We start from the raw sequence: 10467 nt of genomic DNA on the forward strand, positions 1-10467 counted from the left end.
GCCTCAGCCTTCTCCCTCTCAGCCAGTTTTATATTTACGCGCCCTTTCAATCCCCGGTGACGTATACCCCGCCGCGTCCAACCAGCAGCCTCCTCTGGTCAGGACAATGGAAGGCGTTCCTCCAACCAGCGCAGCTCCTGCCTCGGCGGCAGCCAATAGAAAAAGCCCTGTGTTGAGAGTAATGTTACCAGCGTTGAGAGAGTGAGGAGGCTGCGTATCGATCCAGCTCTCAGCCATTGCAGTGAATTGGACTACATACGAGATCCAGGCAGCCTCGGTGACCGGCGCGCGTGTGTTTGTGGCGTGTGTGAACTGAGATCCTTGTCACGGGGTAAGTATCCTGCGGGGGGTGGGGGTGTCGCCGGCTGGCTGGTGGGGAGGCCGAAACTCCTGAGCCTCTGTGGGGGTTGGGGGGTGGACGGCGTAGTCTTTTTGGGGTGCGAGGGGGCAGGATTAGCTCTCACGAGACACACAAAGGGGGATTTAGGCTAGGAAACCACACTTCCCTCAGCACTGGGGAGGAGGGGGGGCAGGAAAACACCGAGCTGCTCTTTAAAAGGCGTGGGGGGGGGGGTCGGGGAAAAAAAGCCCCAGATCTACACCAAAGTGGGGAGTTTTGAGAAGTGGTTGAAGGGGACCCACAAATGCCGGGAAAGCGCCTTTCCTCTCCTCCTCGGAAAGCCATGCGATAATCGCGGCCGGGCTCGTCTCTTTAAACCCGTGGAAATGGGGCGGGGGTCTTGGCTGAGGCGGGGGGCGGCGGCGGCGGCGGCGGCGGGAAGCGGTCTGAGTGCTAATAAGCTGCTTACATAGCACGGCGATAGAGCCATTGCAGCAGAGCCGTCTCTATGTAATGTGTGAGAAAGCCGTGTGGGGAGACGGACTTCGCATCGCGGGGCTGGGCTCGTGTGTGAAGGGCTGTGGGGGGGGGGAAACGGGGGTGTCGTGTCCTTCTTTCTCTGCCTGGCTCCCCCCACCCCCTTTTCCTCATTGTGGGGAGCCCCACGAATCCCCTGGAGTGTCTCTGGGCGTTGTTGGCCTCGGGGCGATAAATCACCTCGGGAGCTGCGCTTGCTGTAACATGGCTGACGAGAGCCGTGTGTAAGTGGAGGCAGAGGGAGAGAGAGGAGGGGGGGGGGGAGGAAACAAGGCAGGCAGGGGGAGGCGCGCACGGGCGGGCGGGGGCGCAGTTCAGGGGAACTTTTTCCAAGGCGCCTTTTATCCTTGGGCGGCGAAGAGGGGAGAAGCTCCGCAGGCGACCGTTTAAAAGCCCGAGTCCGGCTGGCCGCGGGTTCAAAAAAATAATAAAAAATTAAGGGGGGGGGTTTCTGGAAAAATAAAACGGGAGGGGGGCCCTCTGGCAGCTCTCAGTGGAAACGAGACGCTCCCCCCCCCCGCCGCCTCATTGCCTGTAATGACTGAGTGTGTGCGCCAGAGTACAGAGCGCACCAGGCACACGCACGCACACACACACAAAGGGAAGGAAGGAGCCATATTCTCTATGAACAGCGGCCATTCCGAGAAGCGGCTTCGCTTCCTGCTCGGCTGCCGTGGGAGCCCGTGCAAAAGGAGCGCTTGCCATTGCTGCCGCGCGGGCGAAAGGGGACCCCGGGTCCCGCGCGCCCGACGAAAGCGCGCCCTCCCCGCCTCGGCTGAGCGCCCGCCACGCGCATTTCGAGGGGACTTTCTCTCATCAGCAAGGCGTTCGCACAAAATGGAAGGAGATCTGCCGCCGCCGCTGCTGCCGGTGGTGACCTTCTTAGGCAGCAGCCTGCGCCATTTATGAGCCCTCCCTACTTCCCTCCCTCTCTGTCTCTCTCGCTTTCCCGGCTCGTTCGTGTAGATTAAGGCGCACCGAGAAGAATCCCAAAGCTCTACAGCGGCAGCTATATTTATTGTCGGGCGCCGTCCTTGGAGCCTAAGCACACCGAAGCTCGTGGCAGCGTAGTTTCTAAGAAGGGACTGCATTTCAACGCGGCGAGCTCGAAAAAGCTGCGCCTTGATAATTTTTTTATATCTGTGGGGTGGGCTTTAGGGTTTTTTTCGGGGGGGGGGTTACCCCTCACGAAAAACTTTTCTTTCCCCTTCCACAAATTATCCCCTTCATAATTAATACATGGCTATGTGAAAGGGGGTAAATTAAAATATTTATACAATTCAATTCTTAGGATTTAAGTGGTTTTTTAAAACATTACCCTGTAATGTAGGAAGGGTTCAGCAGTGGAATGAGCGTTTTAAGGAACACTTGTGAATTAGATATTCAAAGGTACATTTTATATCACACTTTAAATCTGTAAGTTCCTCAAGTTCCTTTTTCTGTTGTTTTAATTATTAAGTTAAGCCCTAGCAGCCTCGTGTCTTTACTTAATTCTGAGAGAGCATTTTCAGACCCAGGCTCCATTGTAGACACGAGCAACTCTTGGCTTTTAAGTGTTGTTTACTTGACAGAAACTTTAGACCGGACATGTTTAGTCAGAGAATACAAATCTTTTTCTGTCAGCATGCCAAACTGATAGGAAATTATGCCTTTCTGTGGCAATGCCAGTTAGAGCTGTGCACATTTCCCCAAGTCAAGTTGTGCAAGCTGGAGTAGAGAAGTACTTTCTTTGACAGTCATGAAGAACTTCAAGAAAAGCCTGGTCTGTACAGTACTAGGAATCGTTACTTCTCAGAAAGAAAGTATCAGCACAAATATGAACTTAATCTGAAAAAGTAAGAACGTCGGAACAGCCCTTTTGGATCAGATCAAAGGCCTAACTTCAGCATACTGTTTCCCACAGTAGCCAGCCCACAAGTGGGACATCAAGGCAGTAGCCCTCTCTGGCAACTCTGGTATTGCTGGTCTCATTCTGGAGCCAGCAAGCAGGTTTGATCCCCATATGGGACAGCTGCATATTCCTGTGTTGCAGAGGGTTGGACCACTAGATGGTCCTCAGTGCCCTTTCCAACTCTACAATTATATGATTCTATTGCTGTGAGAGAAATAGCTGTTATAATTAGTAGCCCTTGATAGTCTTAACCTTCATGAATTCGTCTACTGTAATTCCATTTGTCAAGCTGTCAGAATTGGTGGCCACCAGCACATCTTGTGGACACAGATTCCATAATCGAGCAATACGCTTTGCCTTCTTATGCCAAAGCTAGGTTTACTCGGGAACCTTTAATGAGGCAGTTCAAAGCTTTTTGGCAGCCCAAGTATACAGTGTCTACCAAATCTGTCCACAGTTTTAAAAGTTACTGGGGCCATGGCTGGTTCTCATAGCATCTTCTACAAAACTTGTGCCCTTTTGCAATATGTGCTTTTGAAGGCACAAGCCACATCAGATGATGAAGCAGCTATTGTGCATGAAAGCTCATCCTATATTAAAGCAGACTCTATTAATTTTTTGTACTCTTTATATTGGTATTTGTAGCTAAATACCCCAGTCTAGCAAGCGTAACTTTAGAGTGTAGTACATAGTGCTTAATGTGCGTAGATCTCCTTTTCTGTACTGGGTCCATGTACACAGCATTAGAAACTGGGATAGGAATGCTAGGAGCCATGTGGCTCCTGGGACCTACGTTGTGGGTGCCAAAACAAAATGTCTAGGCACCTTAAAAAAATAATAATGCTGCCCCGCTATGAGACCAGACAGCCCCACAGAAAAAGGAAATGCTGTCAGGTGAATCAAGGGGTTTGCAGAGTAGTGTGGGAGCAAAAAAAAAATGAGCACAGGAGTAAAAAGGAAAAAAGGCGTGTCTTTTGCTGCTGGGCAAATCAGGTGTTTGGCGGGGGGTAGTGCAGTAGCAAAAGACACGCTTCTTTTGCTGCTGCTGTGCCAGGCCGACCAACTGACTGCAGCCAAGCAGGTGGAAATGCTAGGTGCTAATGGTGGCTCCTGAGCATCTCCATCCAGTAGCAAAAGGCAGATTACCAGTTGCTAATTTTGAACACTGCATGTACATGAAAGGATTTTTCAGAGTTTGGAACCCCAGATCTAGTACCTGGTGCATAAGTGGAATGATCTCTTCTGTCTTAGGTTAGCATGACAGTGCAAGGGAAGACTAGTTATCAAGTCTCTTATCATTGCCAAGCAGGTTGTTGTTCTTGTCAAAGCAGACCATGCCTGCCATTAAGTTTAGGTAGCCGTACATAAGCCACTGCTGAATACAAGAATTTTTTATTGAGGTTATAGACCAGGCATCCCCAAACTTCGGCCCTCCAGATGTTTTGGACTACAATTCCCACCTACCCGACCACTGGTCCTGTTAGCTAGGGATCATGGGAGTTGTAGGCCAAAACATCTGGAGGGCCGCAGTTTGGGGATGCCTGTTATAGACTAAACAAATTGTGCTTTGAAAAATAGCTTAAAAGGGTAATTCAAATTGAGAGGATTCACAATATTTAATGCTTTTCTCTCCAAACAGTAATTAAAACATTTTTGCCTATAATTTGGAATCTGTTTTCTGCAGTTCTAGCAGAACTTCATAGAATTTATAGTTGCTGGTATGGAAGACTTGCAGTTGAATAAAGGTAAATTGTGTGTCCAGGGGATATACTAGTATACCTTTTCTTATATCAGGAGTTTGCCTGATGTTGAGATGGAGTCATCTTATAACAACATGTTCTGCATTTTATACAGATTTGTAACCAGTCGCCTGGTTTGCAAATCCCTTTAAACTTGAAAGTGAACAAACAGCCAAATTAACCATGAGTGGTAAGCCAAAAATAAACCTTGCAAATCAGTGCTTGTGGTTCATTTTCCCCTAGCAAATCATGAATGGTAAGTCAAGAGCAAGCAATGGTTTAAAGTGACATGCTATCTGGGGCACATGTGCAACTGTTTGGTTTCCTAGATAGTTTTCCAAGATTGTAGCTTTAAAGTATTAAGGGAAATGGCTCAGACTGGTAGTTTAAGCAGTTTTTAATCATCTTCTTTTTCTTAGTTCACTGTAAAGTATGGAAGCCCCAATAGTTCTCAAGTGTTTCTACTTTGTCTTTCAGAAATAATCCAAAATGGGGAAAGGTGATCCTAAAAAGCCAAGAGGTAAAATGTCCTCATATGCCTATTTTGTGCAAACTTGCCGAGAAGAGCACAAGAAGAAACACCCAGAAGCTTCAGTGAACTTTTCAGAGTTCTCAAAAAAATGTTCAGAACGGTGGAAGGTAAGTTTTTTGCTTTAATAGTAGTACTCTAAATATGCAAGTAAGGAATAGAAAGCATACTCACAAATAAAAGTTTACAAATTTAGAATGGAATTGGGTATAATCTTGAGCTGAGGATGCATACTGAATTATTTTTATAGACTATGTCTGCTAAAGAGAAAGGAAAGTTTGAAGATATGGCACGAGCTGACAAAGTGCGTTATGAAAGAGAAATGGAAAGTTACATACCACCTAAAGGAGAGACGAAAAAGAAATTCAAGGACCCAAATGCACCAAAGAGGCCTCCGTGAGTAGCTTTTATGGCTAACATGCATTGCGCTGATAGACATCCAGAGGAGTGATAGATGAATGGTGGGGAGGCAGAAATTTCACCTTTTTTTTGTAAATATGGATAGGTCTGTTCTGTTATATAGCTTTGCAGTTCAATAGTAAACGTTCTCACCTTGCTGTACATAGTTCAGTAGTTCTAACCTTTATGTTTCAAATGTTTATAATTTAATTTTCAGCTCCGCATTTTTCTTGTTCTGCTCTGAGTATCGTCCAAAAATCAAAGGAGAACACCCTGGCCTCTCTATTGGGGATGTTGCAAAGAAACTCGGAGAGATGTGGAATAATACTTCTGCAAATGATAAGCAACCCTTTGAAAAGAAGGCATCTAAACTGAAGGAGAAGTATGAAAAGGTAAACTCCAGATAGCCCCTTTTGCCATTCAAATATTTGTTGTTGTCTTTAAATATATTGGGTGATGTACAGTGTTGGTCATAGTAGACCCGTTGAAACTTGAGTGAACTCGAGTATGGTTAAAATTGGATGTCACTCATAGGAAATTAATGTTAAAAGGAATGGAGCCATATGCATGCTTGCATTTTCTCTGGAATGTTAAGTGGTACCAGCAACCTATTGAAACTAAGAACATTGGGTAAACAAAAACATCCATCTGTGGAATATATTTCCAAGTAACTGTTCTTCGGAGCTAAAATACTAAAAAGATCTGATGAAAGTGTTGCTTAATTTAAAAAGAAAAGAAACTTGTAGCCTATGTGAACTAAACGTAATCACTAATAACATGCTTTTATTTGGAACATGTATATTAATTGCCATAGTTTTTTGGGGGGGATGTGTATCACTCCTAATAGTGGCTAATATTGTAGCCAGTACAATGCTTTCTTTATTTTTAATGGTTGAGGAATATTAACAGACAAGCGGGGTGGTTTTTTTTTTTACAAATTCAGCATAACTTGTGAACGAAATAAGATGGTCAGACTCTCAGGTCACTTTCATATACATACTTTGCCTTGGAAGAGGGATGAACATGTGAACATGTACAAGAAAGATACCCAGCTTGAAAAACCAAATGTGAAGGGGACAAGCCTGCAATATTCTGCAGGTGCTAATCTAATAAAATATTTAGAGATAGTGACCAAGGAAAGATCAGGCTGCTGCTTCTGATTTTGAAAAGAGCACCCACTGAATTTGCACAGCCTTTACACTTGATCGTTTGCATTTTGTGCTCTGCTCTGGTGTTCTTTGTAACAGAGCATAGTATAATAATATATTAAGCTACTCATAATTGAGAGAATTAAGCCATGGTGTAGATACTGTGTCAGTGTGGTACTGAGGAAGATCTAGCTAATGGCACAGCTCTATGAGCCATGGATTTACAGCAGCAAGATGGGTAAAAAAAAAAAACCTGATCATTTTGGAGAGTTAGGGAAATGAGAACAAAATTTTGTTTGAAACCCTATTCTGTACTTAATTTTTTAATGTAAGTTTGACATTGAATTTATTGAGCCTTGTTTTATTAAATGTTATGTGCAAGTCAAAAAGAAACTTATTGCATGCTGAAGGTGGCACTGTCTACTCATTAATTGAAGTGCATGAAATTTATCAATAAAGTATTAGAATTCATGACTGAGTGTACTGTTGTAGTGAACTGCAGTAGTACAAATCTTAGTCATCTGAGCAGGTTCTATGTTATGAATTACAATTCTGTCAAATATAGATTCCTGTGCATTTTCATTTAAGTGGTATTGCCTTCCCTTTGTGTCAAGTAGCTAAAAACTTTCTCTGCTTCTCCTAAGGATGTTGCTGCATACAGAGCTAAGGGGAAGCCTGAGGTAGCCAAAAAGCTAGCTCCACCTAAGCCTGAGAAAAGCAAGAAAAAGAAGGAAGAGGACGACGACGATGACGACGACGACGATGATGATGAAGAGGATGAAGATGAGGACGAGGAGGAGGATGAGGAAGAGGATGATGATGATGAATAATCCTCTTTTAGATCAGTTCTTGTCTATAAAAGCATTTAACCCCCCTGTACACAACTCACTCCTTTTAAAGAGAAAAAAAATTAAACATAAAGCTGTGTAAGATTTGTTTTTAAAATGTACAGTGTCTCTCTCTTTTTCTTCTTTTTTCTTTCTCTCTTTTTTTTGTATAGTTAACACACTACCGGACGTGTCTTTGGGTAGCCCTGTCCTTCAGTGGTATCTGTGGCCACTAACCTTGCCTAGTACAGTGAGGGGGTTGTAAATTGGCATGAAAGTTTAAAGCAGGTTCCTTGTTGGTGCACAGCACAAATTAGTTATACTTGCAGATGTAGTTGGTTACTCATTTTCATCAGTTGTCTGCATCAAAAAAATAATAATAGTTGATCTGTTAACTTAAATACCACTCTGTAATTGCAAAAAGAAAAAAAATGTAGCTGTTGACATTCTGATTGCTTCTAAGTAAATACATTTTTTTTAAAATTAGTATTGTTGTCCTTTTAATAGATGCCCTTGTAAAGTCTTTCTTTCTGGAAAGCACATTCTCTGTTCTGCCCTTTGGGGATCACATAAAAATGGCATTTTTGTTTCTTCATTCCTATAAGCTGATACAAGAGCTTTGATCTACGCCCTAGATAATCATGATAGGGTAGGAAATATATACAGGCATATGCAAAGCATTGTGTGTTTTTCCCTTCATATAAGAGGCCACCTTTTTCTCTTTTTTTGAGAACCCTGTTCTTAGCCAATTTGTATTTGCTCAGCTTTTGCTTACATACAATATTCTACTGATTTGTGTAAATTTACCAGTTTCTGAGGGCTGAGGAATATAGAATTCAGTTCAGTAGCATGGAAAATTTCAGGGGAAAGTAACTTCAAATTTGTGTCCTTGGAGGACTACTGAGAGTATATTCTCATTTTGAGCTGTGAGGAATTTACATATGTGACTCCATTGGCCATAATGAGAGTTGTATTTGCAAATAATACCTGAATACAGAGGTGAGTGTACCCTACCTAAGCAGGTAATGTCAAATGCTAAAATTACTGTAATCCTTCTAGGATACAATGTCAAGTAATAGATGTGGGCTTTATACAATGACCTCTCCTGATAGTAAATGTCCCACAGGAAAATATTTTACTTTACTAATGTTTTCTATAAGTGGTACCATTGTTCAATCTGTGTGAATTCATGCTTTCATAACCATAGTAGTCCTAGACTATCCCATTTTCAAAATTTTATATTGTCTCAAAAGTCAGATGAGATGTATCTTTTTCTGTTAATCTTTTTATAATGCATTCTTGATATTTGCCCATTTTGTAAGTTAAAATTAGCTGTATAGGGAAAGTACTTTTTCCCCATATAGGTGTGAGATGTAACATGGTATTCCAATGACCTCTGATTTGATAAAATATAGGTTGCTTTGAAAACCAAAGTTAAAAGTTTGTGCACATTCAGTAAAAGTGCTGGCAATTATTAACTCTCTACACATTTACCTGCGGACTAATTTGGGAACTGATTGGCAATTCTTTAGTTAAAAATTATGGTTCTCATGTGCCAGTGTTTAAAGATAGCATTCTTGTAACTTTACACACTTTTTTGATGGAGTATTGTTTTGTTATACGATTTTGACTTTTACGATTCTTCAATTTTGCATTTGTTTATGTATAACCTCAGGAGAATACTGAACATCTGATTTCCTGGTTGATACTAATAAAATAATAATTACAGAGGTTTTATACATTTAGTTAAATGAGTTTACTTTAAATATTATTTCTCCGTTCAAATATTATTTCTCCGTTCACTTAAATGCTTCAAATACGGTATGTTAAGTAATGGCAATTCAGTAAATTGCACCTCGAGGTAATTGGATATGGGCTGAAGTAGAAAGCTAACTTAGGATCAAAGCCAAATTCTAGACAATGTCACCATCCTACATTGTATAGGATGCCCCTCTCCTCAAGACTCCAGAGGCTTTTTGGGAGGTGCTGGGGGCAGCAAGAGGTGGGGAACTGTAACTTCCTTTACATTAGAATCAGAGCCACAGTAACAAGCAACAGTTTTGCTTGCCAAATGCAGACCTGGGGTTGTCTCCAACAAAGCTATGTTTTCACCTGTACAACCAGCCCTCCCCTTTCCTCTCCGCGTGACCTCCAAACCTGATCCAGAACAGATTTAGGGAGTGTGCAGGGGAGAAAAGAGACAGTTCCAAGTTCTTGTGCCAACGGGACAACTTGGTTGGGTACGGCCCATAATCTGCAAAGCAGTGTAAATGAGTGCTAAATCATCTTGGCTTTCTGTAAATGTAATGTTACTTTTCATAATGTTTAGGAAAGCTGCTAATATTGCAAATCCTTGAAATGAAAGGAGGCAATAGTTGAAGTCTGCACAGGTCCATGCAATAAAGTTTTAGTCCTCAACAGGATAGGGAGCAAGAACTGCATCCTGGTAAGACAAATACAGTATTTTTAGGGCGAGGATGAGTGCTGGTGTCCTCCGTTTTTGAAGATTGGCTTCCACCTTCTGGAATTTACTGAGTTGCTTAGCTCCAAATAACTTTGAAATGCTTCAGGACAGATAAAGCTCTTGGAAATGTTTGCACATCCTTCTCGGTTTGCTTCAGGACTTGCATTCTGCATGCCAGGTGTGTCCAACTTCCAAGAGACTGCAATCTACTCCTACTAAAAAACCTGGCAGTGATCTACCCATTGGATTGGCCAGAGTTGTTGAGCTTTTTTTGGGGGGGGTCAGGATCCCGCAATTGACCAGGGACATCCTGGGATCAACTGGTAGATCGCTATCAACCTGTTCGACAGGCCTGGTATATGCTAAAGCAAGCCTTTATAACTGGTTTTCAGACCTGCTTGCCAAAGTATTTTGAGGCCATGTTTTGAAAACTTGAGATTTTAGGCATTTAAAAATGGGGATTACAAAGGCAACCTAGCAAAAACAGCTGTTTTCTTCAGCATCAAAATGTAGTGTACATGTATTTTATGATGACCTGCTCCCATTTATAATGGATTTATTTGTTTCAGATCTGTAAGGTGTGCTATCTGAAA

General features: G+C 42.7%; 1 protein-coding gene across 1 annotated transcript; it reads left to right on the forward strand.

Moving 5' to 3' along the window:
- Positions 1-235: 235 nt before the first annotated feature.
- HMGB1 (high mobility group box 1) lies at positions 236-9147 on the forward strand. The gene is made up of 5 exons (XM_035115980.3): positions 236-331; positions 4985-5146; positions 5287-5432; positions 5653-5827; positions 7228-9147. Exons 2-5 carry the CDS (start codon positions 4997-4999, stop codon positions 7411-7413), a joined length of 657 nt encoding a protein of 218 aa, XP_034971871.2. The 5' UTR covers positions 236-331; positions 4985-4996; the 3' UTR covers positions 7414-9147.
- The last annotated feature ends 1320 nt before the right edge of the window (positions 9148-10467 follow it).

The sequence above is a fragment of the Zootoca vivipara genome, chromosome 4, assembly GCF_965207765.1.
Source record: "Zootoca vivipara chromosome 4, rZooViv2.hap1.1, whole genome shotgun sequence".
NCBI classification, from domain to species: domain Eukaryota; kingdom Metazoa; phylum Chordata; class Lepidosauria; order Squamata; family Lacertidae; genus Zootoca; species Zootoca vivipara.

Bases quoted from the DNA above. Each gene is read 5' to 3' on its own strand.
- HMGB1 (XM_035115980.3), top strand. From the start codon at position 4,997: ATGGGGAAAGGTGATCCTAAAAAGCCAAGAGGTAAAATGTCCTCATAT. The intron at 5,147-5,286 runs GTAAGTTTTTTG...TTATTTTTATAG, and splicing joins AATGTTCAGAACGGTGGAAG to ACTATGTCTGCTAAAGAGAA. The intron at 5,828-7,227 runs GTAAACTCCAGA...GCTTCTCCTAAG, and splicing joins TGAAGGAGAAGTATGAAAAG to GATGTTGCTGCATACAGAGC.